The sequence below is a fragment of the Nannospalax galili genome, unplaced genomic scaffold, assembly GCF_000622305.1.
Source record: "Nannospalax galili isolate Female #2095 unplaced genomic scaffold, S.galili_v1.0 scaffold658, whole genome shotgun sequence".
In the NCBI taxonomy this organism is placed as follows: domain Eukaryota; kingdom Metazoa; phylum Chordata; class Mammalia; order Rodentia; family Spalacidae; genus Nannospalax; species Nannospalax galili.
The window spans coordinates 126,399-148,924 of NW_008340714.1; the positions used below are offsets into that span (position 1 = coordinate 126,399).

At 39.8% G+C, this 22,526-nt stretch overlaps 1 protein-coding gene across 2 annotated transcripts in view; it reads left to right on the plus strand.

Moving 5' to 3' along the window:
* Nucleotides 1-22,526, plus strand: part of Specc1l (sperm antigen with calponin homology and coiled-coil domains 1 like) — a 159,365-nt gene that overhangs the window by 30,518 nt on the left and 106,321 nt on the right. For both annotated transcript variants that reach the window (XM_008835759.3, XM_029564799.1), the window contains 3 exons: nt 2,281-2,470; nt 13,826-13,979; nt 19,149-20,782. In XM_008835759.3, the coding sequence (XP_008833981.1) occupies nt 2,318-2,470; nt 13,826-13,979; nt 19,149-20,782 (1,941 nt within the window). In that variant the 5' untranslated portion in view covers nt 2,281-2,317. The remainder of the gene's footprint in view (nt 1-2,280; nt 2,471-13,825; nt 13,980-19,148; nt 20,783-22,526) is intronic.

A 22,526-nucleotide genomic window follows, 5' to 3' on the forward strand; every position in this document is an offset into this window, starting at 1 on the left:
GTGCTCATGCCTTTAATACCAGCAATCAGGAGGCAGAGGCAGATGGATCTTTGTGGAATAGAATAACTGTAGACATTGAGGGGAAATGGTCTTTTGTTCGTTTTCACCAAGTGTATTAATCAGGGTTCTCATGAGAAACAGAACAAAGAGGAGATAAATGTTACACAAAAAACATACATGTATGTATTTATTGTGTGGAATTGGCTTCATGATGATGCTTGAGAAAAGCCTCAAGCCACTAAGAAGCCATGAGTAGCTCTCCTGTTATTACAGTTATTATAGGTGTATGCTTTAAGTTCTGTTGGCTTGCACTACTCTAGAAAATACCAATTTGAAGGAGACTGGTAGAAACTAGTGGATCATCTGAGTGGTGGGTTGGAAAAGAGTACAGGCATCAGGAGAGAAAGTGCCATTTACTAGGCATGGGACTTAAAGAAGAAAAGCTTAGAAGTGGGAAGCTGAAGGAAAGCCCCTTAAAACACAATTCTATTTTTCATGAGTACCCTGAGTTAGTGAGTAGATTCAATGCGTGTGATACTTTCAGTTTATAGATGAGAAAGTATAAACTACTGGCTGTCAGGGAACAATATGGCTATATCTGTGGTAGAGGACCTCTTGACTCTTGGTCATTTCCAGTGTCACTTGAATAGGCATAGGAAATTGGTAGTAGAGCTGACAGAGAGGGAGCACTTACTCTAGGCAGATCACTGATGCGGACTAGGAAAGTAAAGAGCAAAAGGATTAGAGTAGAAGGTAACTTGATGATGCCATGTATAAGGAACAACCAGGAAGCTGCTGGGGAGGAGGCTAAGGAAGAGGATCCTCTGTGCTTTGCTGTGTTCTTATTCCCACCACCAGCCTAGCATGTACAGTTGACATCATGCCAAGACAAGATAAACCTGGAATGTCCAAGTATAGTCACACTGTTGAAATGAGCCTTTAAAAAAATTTGTCTATTATTTTTATGTGTATGAGTGTATTGCCTGCATGTAGGTGGGTGCACCTGTGTCGTACGATGCCTGTGGCATTCAGAAGAGGGTGTCGGATCCCTGGAACTGGAGTTACAGATGTTTGTTAGCTGCCATATAGGTATTGGGAATCAAATCTAGGTCCTCTGCAAGAGCAGTCAGTGCTTTAATTGCCCAGCCATCTCTCCAGCCCCTGAAATGAGCCTTTTAAAGAAGATTTTATTATTTTTGTGTGTAGGAGTGTTTTATATGCATGTATGTAAGGGCACCACATGCATGCAAAGCCTGCAGAGGCCAAAAGAAAGCATTAGATTCTTGAGACTGGAGTTACAGATGGTTGTTAGCCGCTGTGTGGGTGCTGGGAGCTGAGCCCAGGTCCTCTGCAAGAGAAGCTAGTGCTCTTAACTGCTGAGCCATCTTTCCAGCCCTGAAATGAACCTTTTAGTTTCCAAGTTGTTACTCTATTTTTATTAGTGTGTGGAACTCTTCATAAAATAGACCAGTCCTTTCTTGTGTTCGATATGGTTTGTCACAAGTCATAAATCAACCCAAGTTCAAAATGGGCTTTCATTTAGATATCTATCAAAATAAACTTTCTGAACATGAGATTACTATAGGAAATGTTTTTCTAGTTCAGCTAACAAATGTATATTTAATGGCTTATCTGGTTTCAACTTGTGTGCTACCAAAGTTACTTCACATCCTCTTGGCTCTGAAATCAAGTATGTACCACTTGGGTGGAAACATTGTCAAATTCCTTGCAGGTATATAGAGTGGCCTTATTTTATGAACCAACATACTTTAATGAATTTTTTTTTTTTTTTGTCTCTTGGAAAAGAGGTATATTGGGAAACAATATTTAAATCTTGAGTGTTGAGATTTCTGGGTTACTGATGTGGGGACTTTGTGGCACATATCTGAAATATGGACTTTGCAAGATGATTTGGCAAATACAGCCACCCTACCCCTCCACACAGAGATGTAAATTCCCAAATGCCGTGATGATTATTGCTCCATTAAATGCTGAGGACGATGTGCACTGCATTATATTTGGTTACTTCACTGGAAATCTAGGATATGTTTTGCTGAGTGAACTAGAATGCATAAAGTTATAAATCAGTAAAATACTCAAGGAGGAAGCTTTGAAAATAGGGTCCATTTTGATAAGTGAGCCTTAAGAGTTTTCAACATTTATTTAGTGTAGTGACATTTGTCTTTCAAATATTTTTTTTCACACGGTGAAATTCTTCAAAATAACTGAAAGGGTTGTCTTCCAGATTTGTTCTCAGTGCAATGCAATTTCTTTCCACAGATTTGATTGTAAATGCATCACGAAGAGGCAGCCCAGAATGAAGAAGGCAAACAGGAGTGTTGGCTCAGCGCCCAAGGTGTCTGTGACAAGTAAAACACAAACAGTAGAAAAAGTTAAGCCCGAAAACAGTTCTTCAGCATCAACAGGAGGCAAACTTACAAAATCTGGAACAGCAACGTCTTTGTCAAAGGTATTGACAGTGATATTTGAATATACATTGGATTTTAGGTGTGTAATGTTGAATTTAATAAAGGAGAATTATTTGGAGTCCACCTTCTACTGGCCCTGGGAGAGGTACACAGCCTTTGAAGAGTGTTTACAGCAGGGTAGCCTAATTGGTGTTTTGGCCTGACTGTGTGAATGAAACTAATAACAGGCTTTGCATGAAACAAATAACTGAATACCTGCTTTATGTAGGGCGTGTGTGCAGGTGAATTAGAGGTAGAGTCTGCCTTCAGGGAGCTTGTGGAGGAAAGGATGGAGCTCATGAGACACAAATAGGAATGACTGAAGCACACATGAAAATGTCAGATGCCCTGGGGAGCACTGGCACAGCATGAACAGTTTCAAATGGGAAGATAATGCTCTTAGCTTGGAAGACTTTGTGAAAAGAATATGTAGGCTGTGTGTTAAAGCATGACTGACTGGCTGTCAATATTCCTGTGACCCCTCGACGATAGTCTAAATCCCAGTTCACATTGGAGGCTTCTAATTTAGTAAGAACATAATTAATTTTCTTTATACTTCTTAAAGACCTACGTCATTCTTTTTGGTGTAGAATCATAGAATCACATTAATTAGACCAAGGACTTTGGGGACAGACAGATCAGTACTTGCTTCAAAGGACTGGGGGCATAATTAAATGAGAGGTTATATTAAAGTGGACAGCACCAATCAAGTACATAGTAATGACAGGTAGTGGCAGGGCTGTTGAATTTTTTTTTTTTTTTTTTGGTTGTTGTTGTTGGCTTTAGAATGTTCTATAGGCCAGGATTGATTTCTGAAACATAACAGTTTTCCCATGGGTGTTCTCACCAGTGGCATGTTCTCAGTGTCTTGGGTGTTTTGGGCCATACAAGGAACCAGATTACTCCTTGCCGTTTTTCCTATTTTAGTTTCTTTTTTAAAATTAAAAAATACCTTTATTTCGTGTGAGTTTGTGTGTGTGTGTGTCTGTGTGTCTGTGTGTGTGTCTGTGTGTCTGTGTGTGTGTCTGTGTGTCTGTGTGTCTGCGTGCATGCATGTGTACATGTCACAGTGCAGGAATGGAGTCAGTTCTTTTTCTTCTACCTTGTGGATCCTGAGGATTGAACTCAGATCATCAGGCTTGAAGACAAGTGCCTTTACCCACTTGCCACCCCCCCACTTTTGAAATATCTTTCTTTGCTGTTGTTTTGTTTTTAGATGGTCTTGCTCTGTAACCCAGCCTGGCCTCTAACTCATAGCAGTCCTCATCTCAGCCTCCCCAAGTGCTGGATTACAGATGTGCGCCACCACACCCAGCTCTTAGTCTTGATGCCTTGCATTTGGATCCACCGTTGTCCTCCAGCCCTTTTCAGTTAAAAGTCCGTTTGTTTGTGCCTGCTTGCTTGCTTTAGGATTGGACTATTTGTGATAGAAACCAACTCTACAGAAAGCAAGAGGGGGCTTCTAGTCTGGTAGGGAGAAACCAAGTACACCCTGAAACATGATCTATCCCCAAACCTTTTTATCCAAGTTGAGCCTCGTTAGGTTATGGCTTAAGTTATTTTATAAAAGCCCTGGAGAGGAACAGCTGGTGAGGGATTCTTGTATGTGTTGAAAAATCTAGCAAGAAATGCTGTTTTTCTATTCCAAGGTTGACAAAACTGAAACCAAACTTACTCAGTGGGTTTGGAAGTCCCCCATTTTTTTTTTACTGTGTATCCTTGATGAGTTGCTTGGTGTCATCCTATGACCTGGAGGATGATGCAGGAATAACCTTTTGCCCTACTTCCGCTAGTCTGAATCAACACCCTGAAGTGTTTCCTTGGTGGCAGTGCTGCCACTCTTTCATGTAAGGTAGATGGCATTTTCTGACCTAACTGGTTACTTAGTTGCTGGGGCTGTATTCAGAGTGGAGTTCCTGTGTGACTGGGTGAGCTGTTCTTTATGTGACTGGAAGAACAGGTTGATATGTTGGTGTTGGATGAGTACCACTGCCTGCCTTCTGTGGCTTCCTTGTCAGTGGCAGGCAGTGTCTCTGAAGATTTACTGTGGTGTGTACATGCATGGCAGATCTGAGGTGTGGATCTGGAGTTGCTGGGAGTTTGCTCTTCAACAGTGAGTACTTTTCCACTGTAAACTGTATGCCTGCTTTTGCCAGCACATGCCAGCTGTTCAGTTTTGGCTTTGTTGAATTGGTAGGTTTGTTTAAGTGTATGTGTATGGAAGTGGGGTGTGGGTAGGTCAGCAGATAGTAGGGAGGGTCAGCTATCAGACTATTTAGGAACACTTTGCCTGGACGTAGGGCATTTACTTTTACTTAAAAGAGAAAAAAGGGCCAGGAGTGGTGGCGCATGCCTTTAATCCCAGCACTCGGGAGGCAGAGGCAGGCGGATCTCTGTGAGTTCAAGGCCAGCCTGGTCTACATAGTGAGTTCCAGGACAGCTGGGGATACAGGGAGACCCTGTCTCAAAAAGACCCCCCCCCAGAAGAGAAAAAAAGTATTATCGACTAGAAATTGAAGAAGAGACAGAAGGAAAAAAAAAAGTAAAAATGAACAGAAAAATTGAAAACATTGAAGAGCTTTTGAGGGGCTTGGAATGCAGCCGAAGGGTGGAATGCTTGCTAGCATGTGTTATGACCCATGTAGCATCTTCAGAACTACAAAAAGAGAGTTGTCTTTCTGACTTTGGTGTTACTTTTTTTTTTTATTTTTGGGTCTTTTTGAGACAGGGTCTCCCTGTAGCTCCAACTAACTGTCCTGGAACTCACTATGTGGACCAGGCTGGCCTTGAACTCACAGAGATCCACCTGCCTCTGCCTCCCTATTGCTGGGATTAAAGGCGTGCGCCACCACGCCCGGCCCAATGTGTTATTTGTTCTTTGAAGTTACATCTCATTGTTTCTCTGGCACAAACCCCCATAATTTTAATTCTTGTAACTATAATGGAGCATTGATTAGTAAGCAGAAAAAGTATTCGGCTTGTTAATTATTTAGACATCATATGCATATACTTTCCCATTCATATGTTTCTGTTACTGAGCAATATTCTCATGACTGCTTGCTCCTACTGTCAGGATAAAAAGATACGAGCTTTTTTAGTATCTCATTTCAAATACTGTTTGGGGATAGATCTAATTAGGAGTTCAGAGGAAGGAACTTTTGATACAGAGCACCTCATTGTTGATTGGAGCTGTAGTGAATAGAAAATGAAGCAGTACTGGTCTTCACAGTGAGTTTGAGGGAGGTCATTCCCAGTCTTGTCAGGAGCTGTGATAATCTGGTTTGGGACCTTTGTTCTTTGTCACAGTTAGAGAGACTTCTTTCTGTATTCAGCAGTCTTCCCAGTACCTGTATCTCTCCAGTTTGCATACTGCTTGGGTATTCGTGATTAGTGCTTGTAGAAGCAGTAATATATTTTTCCATTACACTGGAAAATGCTTTTTTTGTTTTTTTGAGACAGGGTCTCAGTATGTAATCCTGGCTGACCTGGAACTTGCTATGTAGACCAGGCTGGCCTCCAACTTAGAGAGGATCTACCTGCCTCTGCCTCCTGAATACTGTGATTAAAGGCATGCCCCACCATGCCCAATGAAAATACTTTTTGTAAAAATTGATAGTTGAGAACCAATAAGCTTCAATTAGAATCCAAATGACTGACACTTGGTGAGTATTTGTCATCATAATCTTGCAGGACAAAAGTTAGTTAACAGGACAGGGGTTTTAGTTCAGTAGCAGTGTTTCCCTAGCGTGCACAGGGCCCTGGTAAGTCTCCAATACTATACATACACACACACACACACACACACACACACACACACACACACGTAGAGAAAGGAGAAGAGAAAATAAAAGGAAAAAGTTAACAGTGTGACAGTCCATCTCTGAAATTTAAAATGTAAAATTTGAAAAGTAATCTTAAAAATTGGGGTAAAGATGCAGACTAGAAAACTTAGACTTGACCTTGAGATGTATGTATAATACTTTGATGGTAGTATTTCATTCTTTGTATCTATAATAGTTTTAACAAATGAATTGAATTTTTGCGCCTGTTACTAAAAAGTATACTAATAATGTATTCCTTCATCAGTTGCATCTTTGGACTATTGTTGATAAGGAATGTTTTTGGGAATGCACATCTATTTATAGAGTCTTATAGCAAAATTAGAAATAGGGGATAAAAACAGCAATGAACATATATATAGCTTAGTGTAAAAGACAGGTTGGAAATGCAGAGTTGTTTTGAATTTGCTTTTATGTTGTTGTTGTATAGATGCATTGACAGAGTTCACAAAGCATAGGCTGAGCTTAGTCAATCATTGTAAGATGAACCTAGCCTGCAGCTACTTTACAGGTCAGCTAACAGCACATACCTCCCCCTCAGAAACTTCCTGGTGCCCCAGGTGCTCTTTCCATCCTCCCCAGAAGTAAATGCCATCCTAACATCCAGTACCAGAGATTAATTTTGCCAGTGATCTTTTTATAAATGTAACCATAAATTCTGTTCTTTTTATATATGTTTGGTTTATTTCCTATATTGTTGCATATGATATCAATTCATTTCTTTTTGTTGATGGTTAGTATCCATGGGATAAATATACCTATTTTACTCAGCATACTGTTGAGGGACTTTCAGACTTTCCCCTTGGAGGCTGTTAAGACCAATATTAGGTCTTAGTATGTTAGGAGCATCCTCACATACCTTACTCCTCTGTGTACCCATTTCTGTTAGCACTCTAGCCAGAGTAAGATTTACTGTGCTCAATCTTAATAGGTAGGGTCAGTTTGCATGCCTGGGTGCTCCATGTTCTCACATTGTTACTGTCTGTATTTCAACTGTTTTGTGGTGTATAAAGGGATTGTGCAGTAGATTTAATTTGTATATGTTTTGTTATGAATGAGATTGAACATCTTTTTATATTTGTGTTTTCTTGTTTTTAGAGACAGTCTTGCTGTTTTCCTAGCCTTAGACTCCTGGTCTCAAAGATCCACACCACCATGTCTGACTCACCGGTGTACTCTTTACTAAGAACTGCCACACATTAACTTTTTATAATTGTTATAAACATGTCCTTCCATATATATATATATATATATATGCTAACATGCATATACATACATGAAGTGCTGGCCTGGAACTCACTATGTAGACCAGAGTGGCCTTGAACTCACAGAGATCCGCCTGCCTCTGTCTCCCAAGTGCTGGGATTAAAGGGGTGTGCCACCATGCCCGGCTCTGGGTTGGGGTTTCTTAGTTACTTCCCATGTCTGTGCTGTGATTTTTGTCTGGCCTGAGTCCACATGGGATCTATGCATGCTGTCACTCATGCTGTGAGTTCATATGAGTGACCAGCTGTCTAGAAAACTGTTTCCTTGTAATCACCCACCATTGCTGGCTTTAAAAAAAATTATTAAAAAAAAATTTTTATGTGTATGAGTGTATTGCTTACATGTATGTGAGTGCACCTGTGTCGTGCAGTGCCTCAGAGGTCAGAAGAGGATGTTGGATTCCCCTGGAACTGGAGTTACAGACTGTTCCTAGCCGCCATGTGGGTGTTGGGATCTCCAGGCCCAGGTAACCTTTAAAACCCTCTTCTGAAATGATTCCTGAGCCTTAGGAGGCAGAAATTTGACATAGGTATACTACTCAGGGATAAGCACTCTGCAGCTTCTTGTTCTCTGCATCTTGACCAGTTATGAGTTTCTGTGTTAATCACCATCTGTTGCATAAGGAAACTTCTCTGGTGAGAGCTGAGAGATGCATCAATCTATGGGTATAGCAAAAAGTCATTAAGAGTCATTTTAATATGGTAACTATTTAGTAGAAAACTAGTATTAGGCTTTCCCCTATGTCCTGTGACCTGTCTAACTTCAGGTTTCTAAAACCTGATAACAATGACAGGTATGGGTTCTATCCAATGAAGCAGACCTTAAATCCAATTAAAGAGTGGTTAGTTACTCTCATATTTGTGCCACTGTTGCACCAGTGGGCTCATTTATTCTTTAATTCTTCTCCATTGGGTCATAAATGGTTGAAATTCATTATTTCTTTTTTCTCCTTTTTTAAAAATTGATTGTGTGTGTGTGTGTGTGTGTGTGTGTGTGTGTGTATTTCATTAAGAACATCCCAAACAATCTTATTCGTTATTTTGATGCTCACTCTGTCCCTGCTTTGGCCAGGGGGAATCCTTTCATGCCCGTTCCTTTCCTGTTACTCTTTAAGTACTTCTTCCATTCCTGTTATAGTAACTTTGGTACTTTTCCAGTCCCAAGCTTAAAATCAACCATTCCTTCAGAGGCCTAGTTAACCTTTTAGTGGAGGATGGAACTTAGGTACTAAGGTTTGGAGGTTATATGTGCTCATTACTTTTGGGAAACACCCATGTGTGCAAGCATGCCCCGCCCCAGACCCTATGCCAATTTCTGTTTCTCTATATTAAAATGTAGGATTTCACATTGATAGTTTAATTGCAGTGTACTCCCTTTCTCTTTAGTGAGAAATTATTATTATCTATAGTATTTTTATATACTTGGTTTATCAATCCTGAAATATATAGAAAATAGTTTCAGAACTGCTCATTCCTAACAGGGCACTAAACAAATCTGTCATCTAGTATTTAATTTTCATTTTTGGTTTGAGAGTTTGAAATTTTGTGGCCAAAATAATTGTTCAGAAGATCTTGGGTTATGTTTTTCATTTGAAACAGAGTGAGTAGTTGTTCCTACAATATTCTGTTTTGTTCACATCCTTGTTTATTAATTTGAGTATGTGGAACAACTAACGTGGTTGCAGAACTGTATCAGAAAATATATTCAGTTGGTGACTCTTCCTCCCCCTTTCCTCCCTGCTCTGTCATCGTTCCAGTGTTTCTTTTTGAATGAATATACAGATATACTAATGCTTTATTTTTATATTATTGTATTAAATATCTACTTTATTTTTTTGAATGTTTAAATTATTTTTATTTTATATGTTTGTGCTGGAGTTACAGATGGTTGTTAGCTACCACACGGTGTGGGAATTGAGTAGCCAAAGGAAAAAAAACAGGTACTGAGCTAATACTTGTACCTACCAAGTGGACAAAAACAGAAAAAAGTATGAAACACACTCTTTTGCAAAAGATAGTGAAAAATGCATTAGTAAGCAATAAACTGGTACATTTTGATGAACTCAGTGAAGTATTAAATGGCTGTTTAAAAAAATAGCACTCCTTTTGGCAGCACCTATATTGTGACTGGAATGACAGAGAAGATTAGCATGGCTCCAATGTAAGAGAGACACACACATCTGTGGATCTGGGAGGAGTTGGAGAAGAGGGGAATATAATCAAAATATACTAGATGAAGTGCTCAAATAATTAATACAATTTTTTTTTTTTTTGGTCTTTTTGAGACAGGGTTTCCCTGTAGCCCCAGCTGTCCTGGAACTCACTATGTAGTCCAGGCTGGCCTTGAACTCACAGAGATCCACCTGCCTCTGCCTCCCGGGTGCTGGGATTAAAGGCGTGTACCACCATGCCCGGCCTAATACAAATATTTTTTAAAGGCCACTATAAATTGGTATGAGCGGGGGGCAGTGAATCGCTCTGTGGATAAAAGCACTTGCCGCTAAGCCTAACAACCTGAGTTCAATCTCCATCACCCATATAGTAGAAGGAAGGAGACAACTAACACCCACAAGTTGTGTTCTGATCATCACACAAAAAGTGTCATGGTAGGCCCTTTCACCACATGCACATAAATAAATAAACAAATAAATAAATAAATTAATTAATTGATGTAATTTTTGAAATTGGTATATAGATTTCCAGAACACATGTGGTAAAAATAAGCAAAATACAAAATAATATATTATACCACCCTTTGTATAAGAAAGGTAGTATTTTTAAATGTAACTATGGGTTAGAGAGATGTTTCAGTAGTTAAGAACTTTTGTAGCTCTTGTAGAGGACCTGAGTTCAGTTTCTAACACCCATAGAGAGTGGCTCACAACCGCCTGTAACTCCAGCTCCAGTGGAATGCAATCACTCTGGCATCCATGGGCACCAACACATGGCCATACACAGACACACATGCATACACATAATTAAAATAAATCTTGGAGTTGGAGAGATGGCTCAGGAGTTAAGAACACTAGCGACTCTTCCAGAGGTCCTCTGTAAGAACAGCCAGTGCTCTTAACTGCTGAACCAGCTCTCCAGTCCTTCAAAGCCGAACTTTTAAAACTTTTTCTAAACTACAAATTTAAGATTTTTTTTTTTTTGGTCTTTTTGAGACAGGGTCTCCCTGTAGCCCCAGCTGTCCTGGAACTCACTATGTAGACCAGGCTGGCCTTGAACTCACAGAGATCTGCCTGCCTCTGCCTCCGAGTGCTGGGACTAAAGGTGTGTGCCACCATGCCTGGCAAGATTTTTATTTTTATGTGCTTAAACTGATCAAGTCTTTGTTTTATGATTCAAGGTTTTAGCTGGGCACTTTATTTTTTATGTGATATGAACAAAACTCAGAATTCATATTCTTTTTCTACTTTGTAAATATACAGTTGATCTATCACAATTTAATGAAAAGCTCATGTTTTCTACATTGTTCTTTTAGCCATAAATCAAGTGTCTTTCTCTGTATAGTTTCTTTATAGACTCTTACTCTTATTTGGAAGTTAGTTTGAAAATAGCTAATTTATTTTTAGCAATATAAAAGATTATTTGGAAATAGAATGTATTACCTTTATAGACTAGCTAATGATGGGGCTGGTGAGATGGCCCAGTGGTTAAGAGGCTGCTCTTGCAGAGGACCCAGGCACCCACATGATGGCTCACAACCATCTGAACTTCCAGTTCTAGGGATTCTGATGCCCTCTTCTGACCTCTGCAGGCATTGCATGACACAGGTGCACTTACATACATGCAGGTAATACACTCATACACATAAAATAAATAAAATATTAAAACAAGAATAGCTAATAGATGAAGGACATATTGACAGATCAGAGAACTTGAGATGTGAAGGCTTTTTATACCATAGTTGATGGCCAGTTTTCATTAGCAGAGACAAGTTTTAAGAAATTCAATAATATTTCTTGACTAATGCTATTTCCCCTTCCTCTTTATCCTAGGTATTCTAGGTGTCTCACAGGTGAATATTATCAGATTGAGTTCTAGAAAAATCTTTGAAGACACTGATCTCTTTTCTGTCTTACTTGTACTTTTCTTATGGTGCTGGGGATCAGACTCAGGGCTATGAGCATGCTAGGTGAGCATTCTGTGACTGAGCTGCATCCCCAAGTTCTGTGACTCTTTTTAAATAACATATTTTGGCCTACCTGTAGTAGTATATTATAGCTTTCATTATCAAGTGATGAGAACACACATCTCCATGTGGAATCCCTGTCATTGAAAACTAGAAGAAACTTTAGAGGTTAGTTATTTGTGAACCATTTTAATTTGTAGAAGTGAATTCATTATGGTTATTTATGAACACGGCTCCAGTCAGAAGACAGTAAGTCAGTTGGCTAACTTTTGCTTTCACCTTAAATGGAGACAAGCTTTTCTCTGCCGGGCGTGGTGGTATATGCCTTTAATCCCAGCACTTGGGAGGCAGAGGCAGGCGGATCTCTGTGAGTTCAAGGCCAGCCTGGTCTACATAGTGAGTTCCAGGACAGCTGGGGCTACAGGGAGACCCTGTCTCAAAAAGACAAAAAAAAAGAAGAAAAAAAAAAAGTAGTTCTCTTGGTCTGGGAGATGGCTCAGTGGATAAAGGTGCTTTCTGCTGCTCCTGACAGCTTGAATTTGATTTCCGGGCCCCACATGGTGGAAGGAGAGAACTGACTCCCAGAAGCTGTCCTTTGACCTCCATATGTGCTTTTTGGCACATGCTCTGTGGCATTCATGTGTGTGTGTGTGCGTGCGTTCACACACACACACACACACACACACCAAAGTTTTCCCTTTTTTTCTGTAGCTCTTTAACTCCTGTGCTCTAAGAGAAGCAAAAACAGGTCTCTTCACTGTTTTTCTTGTATAATAATTTTAAAGCCAGTCTTACTATCTATAGTATTTTTCCTTTTTTAAAAAAAAAACCTCACTTTTTTTTTTTTTTTTGTCTTTTTGAGACGGTCTCCCCGTAGTCCCAGCTGACCTGAGCTCACTATGTAGACCAGGCTGGCCTTGAACTCACAAGGATCCACCTGCCTCTGCCACCCGAGTGCTGGGATTAAAGGTGTGTACCACCACACCTGGCTAAAATCTCGCTAGTTTTAATCAGCTTTATAGAGTATGGATATTAGGGATAATCTTTCTTTAGTGGTGTGATCATTGAGATATACCCTTGCTGTCATTGTGAAGTCCCTAGTTTTTTTATTAATGTGTTACATAAGTCTTAAAAATTTCAATTTTTATATAAATTTGATACTAGAGAATGAAATAATCTAAGATATATTTCAACTTGGCGTGGTGGCACATGCCTTTAATCCCAGCACTTGGGAGGTAGAGGCAGGTGGATCTCTGAGAGTTCAAGGCCAGCCTGGTCTACATAGCAAGTTTCAGGCCAGCTGGGGCTACAGGGAGACCATGTCTCAATAAAAGACCCGAATGAATGAATGAATGACTAAGTCTCAAAAAAAGACCAAAATAAATAAATAAATTAAATAAAAATAAAAGATGCATATCAAAGTAGTTTCTTTTAGCGTCTTTTTAGAGCAGTGAATGTTGGGTCACAGTAATACTTCTTTTTAAAATATTTATTTTACTTCATGTGTATGAGTGTATTGCCTGCATGTGTATAAATTGCACACGTCATGCAGTGCCTGCAGAGGTCGGAAGAGGGCATCAGATCCCCTGGAACTGAGGTATAGATGGTTGTTAGCTGCCACATGTGTGCTGGGAACCAGACCCAGGTCCTCTGCAAGATCAACCAGTGCTTTTAACTGTTAAGCCATCTCTCCATCTTTTTGAGGAATTCCAAGTGATACTTTACCGTATAGTGGTATAGGACTATTTTCATATCACCCATATGGTTTCACTGAGATGATGCCTGTTTGTGAGTCACATCCTAAATGGAAGAGTAACAAAGATGGTATCTTTAGTCCCCATCCTCCATCAAATCTGGTACATGTGGGTATATAGCAGTCATTCATAAAGTCTTTGATTGTGTGTGTGTGATTTTAGTATGTTAGAGAGAAGCTTGTGATTGCTTGCAAACTGTAAGACATTCCATGTCTGATTCTGTAACACAGAAGTGTTCTGCTCATTAAATGTCGGAAAGTCTCTGTAGAGCTCTTAAATTTAGTATTAAAGTCAAGAACTCTGCTTATACTTGAATTTTGTTTCATGTAGTCAGTTTGTTTTTATTTTCTCTTGCTTCTAGACCAAGAGCAATGATGACCTTTTAGCTGGAATGGCTGGAGGAGTAAACGTGACTAATGGTGTTAAAGGAAAGAAAAGCACCTGTTCATCTGCAGCTTCTTCAGCATTGGCCCCTGCCATGACCACTGTGGAGAGCAAATCTAAGATTAGCACAGGTATGGGTGTTGTTCTTAATATCCATCTTAATGTCTTCAACTTTACCTACCAACTTGGTCAGTTTTGGCTTCATATCTACCCTCCTTTGTTGTATGTATACATGTGTCTATGTATGTTTATACATATGTTTTTGTGTTGCAGAGAATCAATCCAGCGTCTCCTTGTGCATGATAGACAAGAACTCTACTACTGAGCCACATTCTAGACCACTTATTATTTGAAATAAATTTTAGACCTACATCCAAACTGATGTAGATCTGCATCAGTATAGCTTTCATTCAGAATTATATCAATGTCTTTAAGAGATAATAGTCTATAAAAAAAAGTCAGAAAGCCATTATGAATTCTTAAAATAACTATGAATTCTGTAGATAATAAATTATATATTAAGTACTTAGACTTACTTCCTGTATCACAGATTTTTCTTTCTTTGAGATAGGATTTCACAAATCCCAGGCTGGCCTCAATTTCACTATGTAGCCAGATAGTTGACCTTGAATTACTGATTCTCTGGCCTCTACTTCACAAGTACTGGGATTACAAGGCATGTGCTACCATGCCCAGCTTCATAAAATTTTTTTTTTTTTTGTCTTTTTGAGACAGGGTCTCCCTGTAGCCCCAGCTGTCCTGGAACTCACTATGTAGACCAGGCTGGCCTTGAACTCACAGAGATCTGCCTGCCTCTTCTCCCGAGTACTGGGATTAAAGGTGTGTGCCACCACTCCTGGCTTCATACAATTTTTTAAAACTAATTTTATTTGGATCGGAATTCATGTAAGATCCTTATATAATAACTGGTTGATTCATATCTTTAGTCTTCTCTTTTTTAAAAAATTATTTTTATTTATTTTATTTTTGTGTATGAGTGTATTGCCTGTATCTGTGTAAGTGCACCTGTGTCCTACAGTGCCCACAGAGGTCAGAAGAGGGTGTCAGATTCCCCTGGAACTGGAGTTACAGACAGTTGTTAGCCACTGTGTGGGTGTTAGAAATTGAGTCTATGTCTTCTGCAAGAGCAGCCAGTGTTCGTAACCACTGAGCCATCTCTCCAGCCCTAGTCTTCTCTTGTTTTATTTATTGAGACAGGGTCTCTCTATAATGCCAGCTGGCTTGGAACTCACTGTATAGACCAGGCTGGCCTTAATCTCACAGAGATTGTCTGCCTCTGTCTCCAGAAGGCTGGTGTCACTGTGCTTGCTAGTCTTCTCTTTTAAATCTATGGGTTTTTCTTGCCATTTAATTTTTTTAGGAACTGGTCTCAACTTTTAGTGTTTTCTTTGCCTAGATTTTGATATCACAGCATCTCCAAAATGTCCATTTTCCTCTCTGTAAATGACTATAAATGGCATTGGTTCTATAACCTTGATGGAGCTGATTCAGTCTTCCTATTTCTTTTTAACAAGATTCCTTCATATGTGGTAACGTGACCAAGCGCATCAGAAAGGACATCATTTCTGGTTGTCCCTCTTTCTGTGAGGTCAGCCTTTGTTAATCACTATCTAGATTTATTTCATTCTGGTTTTCCCATCAGTGTTCCATAGCAGATGTTTAGTTTTAGATTTTGACTGAGTTAATGTATTAACTCACCCATGAGTCTAAGGAGGAATGTTACCATCATTCTCTTCTTACATTACAGAAAAAAAAAATCCTCAAAACTTCCAGTAAACCTAAGGTCATGTGATGAAACCTTACTTTGTATAATTAATAAACACTAATAATTATAAAACATGAAAAAGATCTTGGGGCTGGAGAGATGGCTCAGCGGTTAAGAGCACTGACTGCTCTTGCAGAGGACCCAGGTTCGATTTCCAGCACCACATGGTGGCTACGAACCATCCTTAACTCCAGTTCCAGGGGAATCCGAAGCCCTCTTCTGACCTCCACGGCATTGCACGACACAGGTGCACTCACATACATGCAGGCAACACACTCATACACAAAATTAATTTAAAAAAATACAATATTAAAAAAATGAAAAAGATCTTGTGATATGATATAGCACATAAAGGAAAGCTATTTGGCAGACGGTGGTATAGCAGACCCTTCTCTGTCGTCATGTAGACCATCAGCCTCTGCTGTGTTGGACTTTCCCAGCTCAGCCTTTCTGCTGTCTCCTTATCTCTTTAAACTTCTGTATTTTCTTCTTGCATTCCAGATCACACTCCACTATTCATTTTAATAATGGTGTGGTACGATTACTAAGAGAATATTTCCATCCTTTTTATAAGCATTATTATTTTATCCTATTTCAGTTTATGAAGTATACAAACGTTTTATCCTTGTTGCAGAGATGAGAAAACTGTACTGAAGCTAAGCTTAACAGTTCTGCTAAAGGTCATCCATTCATTTACCTAGTAGCTATTTATTAGGGACCCATTTTGTATGAGATAGGAGGTACAAACCTGGTGGTGGTAGAAGTTTTGAACCTTCAGTGTCTTATCTCCAAGTCTGGGGTCATCACCACATTTAATACTCTAGCTTGTAAAATTGGAAATCGAGAGTGAATACTCTACATCTCTTCCTCTTTCCAACCTTTAGAATTGAGCTTGGGGAGATTCCAGTATGCACATGTGGTTTTCCTATTAAAGATTGCACCTGACCTCAGGATTCATTTATCACTTCTCTGGATTAGATGCTCCAGTTGAGATTTATACCTCTGTTAGTCTGCTAGTACACTGTAATAAAATGCTGTAGACTGGGTGACTTATACAATAGAAATTAATTTTCTTATTATTCTGGTGTCTGTAAGTTTAAGATCAAGGTGTTGACAGTTAATGTTTTTCCTGAAGCCTCCTTGGCTCAAATTTCTGCCTTCTCACTGTGTACCCACATGGCCATCCCTCTTTCTCTGTCCTAAACTCCTCTTTTTATAAAGACAGAAGGTATCCTGGATTAGGGCCACCCTAACGGCCTATCTGAATTTGACTCTTGATTCAGTTCCCCTTTTTACAAATACAGTCACATTTTGGAGGTTAGGGCTTTAATATGAGTTTCTGGGGGACACAGTTCAACGTCTAGCAACTTCTGTATTTTTCAGTTCAATGGCTGACCTGTTACCACCTCCTGATGACACTTCTGAGGCTATTTGATTTCAGTGTACCAGATCATCCATCTGCTTTGGATTATTGTTTTGTCTCTTCTTTGTCTTCATCTTTCATTTTATGGCTTGGTCAATCCTTGTCTTCATTCTCAGATCCTTTTGTCTTTCAGTCATTCACAGGTTGGTCTCCTATGAAAAAGTTTTTGGTTTTGATGGGAAAGATGGTCCCGTATCATTTATAGTAATTGGAAAGAGAATTAATTTTGGGAAAGGCATACCATTCTTTGCCTCTTTGACTATCCATTTACGCTTGCTTCTCTTTGTCCTTTTCCACTGCCTTTGAACTTTGCCACAGACTTGCCCTCCCTTCTTTATTACCAAGTTCTCATGTGTAGACACACCTCTTAGTGTTGCTTCCCCTCCCGTACCCTACTCCACTGCTCTGCTTGTTTTCTCACTACATGTAACATCTAGGTTGATTTCTAGGAATAATCCCTTTCCTTGTTTCTTCCCTGGATTTCGGGCCTCTATAGAAATATCCCCTTAAAACTCATGCTGCCTGTTTGACCTTGCCTTCCCTTTTGCTAACCATGCTCACTTCTTGTCCTTGTCAGTCTTACGACCAGCCTGACTTCCTGCTCCTCCTGTACACTGGCTCTTTGGTAAAACTAATGACCATTTTCCTACATCACAGAACTCATTCTTCCCTTTTACCTCTATAGCTTTGATGTCCACTACATAAAAAGACAGTTCTTTAAAAATGCACTGACTAGTTGGGCCTGATGGTGTGCAGATCTGTAATCCCAGCCACTGTGAGCCTGAGGCAGGAAGATCACAAGTTCAAGGCCAGCTTGGACAACTTAGTGAGACCCTACCTCATAATAAAAAGGTCTTGTTTTTTGAAGTTAAAAAAAAAATACACTTTTTTCTTTTTCTTTTACATTAAGCAAATGATGTGTCAGTTGTTTTCAAAGGCATAGATTTTATCAGTTAAGCAGGTCAGACTAGGTGGTGCATGCTTATAATCCCAGCACTCTAGAGAGGCAGAGGCAGGAGGATTGAGGTAATATCTCACTGTGTAGCCCTGACTTGCCTGAAATTCACTATATAGACCACGCTGGCCTCAAACTCACAGGGATCCACCTGCCTCTCTTTTGAGTGCTGGGATTAGAGGTGTGTACCACCACGATATCAATTTATTTCAAAGTTTTTGGTGAGTGTTCTATAAATTAATGTCTGTGAATTTGTTTTTTCCCCCCATTGTGGTGTAAGTAGTTGAACCCAGAGCCTTGTGCATGCTGAGCAAATACCCTGCCTTGGAGCTTTTATCCTCAAACTACTATGACTTTTTATTGAGTATGTATGATTTAAACCTAAGTATATGTTAGTTACAGCTATAATTTTTGTTACAATTTTTATGGCATTTTGTGATCCGAAACATTTTTGTATTTGTTTTCATCATCATTTTTGTTTCTTGTGGGTAGCTTGATTTTTGGTTTATTATGAGGCTGTTTTCCATTCCTACTAATCTGTGATCTCCCTTCACTCTGTTTTCTGCAGTTAGTCACTTGACTAGTAAATCTTAGCTTAGCTTGCCCTAGAATATTATGTCCTAGTGAACTAACTGTTCAGGCCCGCATTTGGATTTGAATTCCTGGATAATCCACTGCAGATCACCTAGCTCTTGCAGAGTTGCCTGAAGCTTCTCTTTGGCACTGTGCTGGTATATGTGCATATAAGTTTTGTTCGTATTTTTGAGACAGAGTCTCCCTGTAGCCCCAGCTGGCCTGGAATTCTTCAATCTCAGAGAGAGATACCTGGTTCTGCCTCCCCTAAAAGTGTGAACCACCATACCCGGTATATTTTTTATTAATAGCTTTATTGAGATATAATTCATAGTCCATAAAATTTTCCCTTTTAATGTATACAATTAGGTGAATAACTTCTCTTTGCTCATTAAAAGATGATTTCTTGGTTTCAAGGAGATTGACTTTGAAGATTACTAAACCATAGATCTCTACATCATTGTAGATGCCTAGTTTTCATCTCAGTAAGCCTGGGATCAGAACCATGCACACTTTTTTGTTGTTGATAATTTTACTTTATATTCTTTGTTTTAAACATGTAGGCACTAGTTCATCAGCCAAACGGAGCACTTCAGCTGGTAATAAAGAATCCAGTTCTACTAGAGAAAGATTACGAGAACGTACTCGACTAAACCAGAGCAAAAAACTACCTTCTACAGGTCAGGGAGCTAATGAAGTGGTATTAGCTAAACGTTCCCGCAGCCGCACTGCTGCAGAATGTGATGTTCGTATGAGCAAGTCTAAATCGGACAATCAGATCAGTGACAAAGCTGCTTTGGAAGCCAAAGTGAAAGATCTTCTCACACTGGCAAAAACCAAAGATGTGGAAATTTTGCATTTGAGAAATGAACTCCGAGACATGCGTGCTCAGCTGGGTATTAATGAGGATCATTCTGAAGGTGATGGAAAGTCTGAAGAGAAGGAAACCATTACGGCACACCAGCCAACTGATGTCGAGTCTACTTTACTGCAGTTGCAGGAACAGAACACTGCCATCCGGGAAGAACTCAATCAACTGAAAAATGAAAACAGAATGTTAAAGGACAGGTTGAATGCACTGGGTTTTTCTTTAGAGCAAAGGTTAGACAATTCTGAAAAACTATTTGGCTATCAGTCCCTGAGCCCAGAAATCACCCCTGGTAACCAGAGTGATGGTGGAGGAACTCTGACATCTTCAGTAGAAGGTTCTGCTCCTGGGTCAGTGGAAGATCTCTTGAGTCAGGATGAAAATACACTCATGGACCATCAGCACAGTAACTCTATGGACAACCTAGACAGTGAATGCAGTGAGGTTTACCAGCCCCTCACCTCGAGTGATGATGCTCTGGATGCTCCATCCTCTTCAGAGTCAGAGGGCATCCCGAGCATAGAGCGCTCTCGGAAGGGGAGCAGTGGGAATGCGAGTGAGGTGTCTGTTGCTTGCTTGACAGAACGGATTCACCAGATGGAAGAGAACCAGCACAGTACCAGTGAAGAGCTTCAGGCAACTCTGCAAGAGCTAGCCGATCTGCAGCAGATCACCCAGGAACTGAACAGTGAGAATGAAAGGCTCGGAGAGGAGAAGGTCATTCTTATGGAGTCCTTATGTCAGCAGAGTGATAAGCTGGAACACTTTGGCCGACAGATTGAATATTTCCGTTCACTTCTAGACGAGCATCACATTTCTTATGTCATAGATGAAGATGTAAAAAGTGGACGCTACATGGAATTAGAACAGCGTTACATGGATTTAGCCGAGAATGCCCGTTTTGAGCGAGAACAGCTTCTAGGTGTCCAGCAGCATTTAAGCAACACTTTGAAAATGGCAGAACAAGACAATAAGGAAGCTCAAGAAATGATAGGCGCGCTCAAAGAGCGCAGTCACCACATGGAGCGAATTATTGAGTCTGAGCAGAAGAGCAAAGCAGCCCTGGCAACCACATTGGAGGAGTACAAAGCTACCGTGGCCAGTGATCAGATAGAGATGAATCGTCTGAAGGCCCAGCTGGAGAATGAAAAGCAGAAAGTGGCCGAGCTATATTCTATCCATAACTCTGGAGATAAGTCTGATATCCAGGATCTCCTGGAGAGTGTTAGGCTGGACAAGGAAAAGGCAGAGACTTTGGCCAGTAGCCTGCAGGAAGATCTAGCACACACCCGAAACGATGCCAACCGATTACAGGACACCATTGCTAAGGTATTGCTTAAGTAAAAATGCTCCAGTTCAGCACTACACAGTTGCCATATATACAGCATGCTTGTTGTGAATCCAGAATACTTATATGTGTCATTACCTTTTATTTAAGGTTGTACTTTTCAAAAATTGAGAATGATTTCCTGTTATTAGAATAGAGTAAAAAGTATTCTTACAGTGTTGCCACTTTGGCTGTCATTTTATTACCATTTTCTCTTCAGTGGGAGGAGGGGCTAGACTTACAATAACCAGGTGCCTTGTTCTGGGTATGCCTGCAGATGTGCCATGAAATTTTATATATTCATCTCTGATGAACTGTGGCATGAGATGGAAGGGTTTCAGTTTCCAGGGATCTGCAGTGTCTGTGACCTCTTGTTCGCTATACTTGGAGTCTTTCAAAATGAGGTTTGAGCTTTTTTTATTTTTATTTTTTTTTCTCCCTGAGACAGAGCCAACTGGCCTTGAACTCACTGAGTAGATCATGCTGGCCTCGATCTTAGAGAGAGCGACCTGCCTCTACCTCTGCCTCCTGAATGTTAGAATTAAAGGTGTGTGCCACACATCTGTCCTTTAAATAGAGTTTTAGAGTATAGGAACTTCAGTTTCTTGGAGGTCCAGGATTCACTGCTGCAGAGACCTTGAGGATAGCTGATCAGGTTGCTGGTCTCCTGACTAGGGTTCTATATCCTCCTCATTGTTGAATTGAGTGTTTTTGCACAAGTTATTTGAGATATCTAATTATTCCACCTCACATTTAATTTTTTATTTTTTGTCTTAATGTAATTATTTTCTTTCTTAGTGTGTATGTGCATCTGTTTGTGTGAATGTATGCCACATGTGGGCAGGTACCCACAGAGACCAGAAGAGGGTGTTGGATCCCCTGGAGTTGGAATTCTAGGTGGTTGTGAGCTGCCTGATGTTGGTACTGGGAACTGAACTCTGAAAGGGCAGGAAGCACCCTTAACCACTGAGCTGTAGCTCCAGCCCAAGTGCAGTGATTTTCAAAGGGAGAAGTTCTAGTGCATCATTGGTTAAAACTTGAACAACTTAGATTTAACCACTTTCTTAATTTATTCCACATTTGTGTGTGTGTGTGTGTGTGTGTAAGTGTGGAGGTCAGAACAATTTGTGGAAGTCTAGGGATTGAACTCAGGTTTTGTAGTAAGCGCTTTTACCCCCTAAACCATCTCATCAATCTGTTAGTGATCACTTTTAGAAATAAAATTTAGGAGATATGTGTTGCCAGAACACTGTGAACTCTAATACTTTAGCAAAGAGTATTTGAAAAAAAGTTTTGTTGTGTTTTATTTATTATTTGTGCCCATGTGCTATGGTGTGTGGTTGAAGGTCAGAGAACAACTTGGAGGAGTCTCTTCTTTCCTGGTGATTGAATTTAGGTCACCAGGCTTGGCAGCAAGCACCTTTACCCACTGAGCCATCTTGCATGCTTTTTATAATTTTATATTTCATTTATTTTTGAATCTGTCACAAATAATAGCATTTTTGTAGGAGAGCATGTTAATCATTAATCAGATGCATGTATTTGTTTAGTTCAAACTTTGAAAAAGGGAAAATAGGCAAAAAATGCCTCATAAATAATCTGGTTAAGTTTAGTGATGTATCAGCATAATTTTAGTCAGTGATACAGTAAATTTATGCTCAGATCTATCACATAAAAATCTTGTCTTGTTTAGATAGCTGGTTCATGTTTTCTAGCAGCTCTCACACAGGCTTTTCAGTTCATACA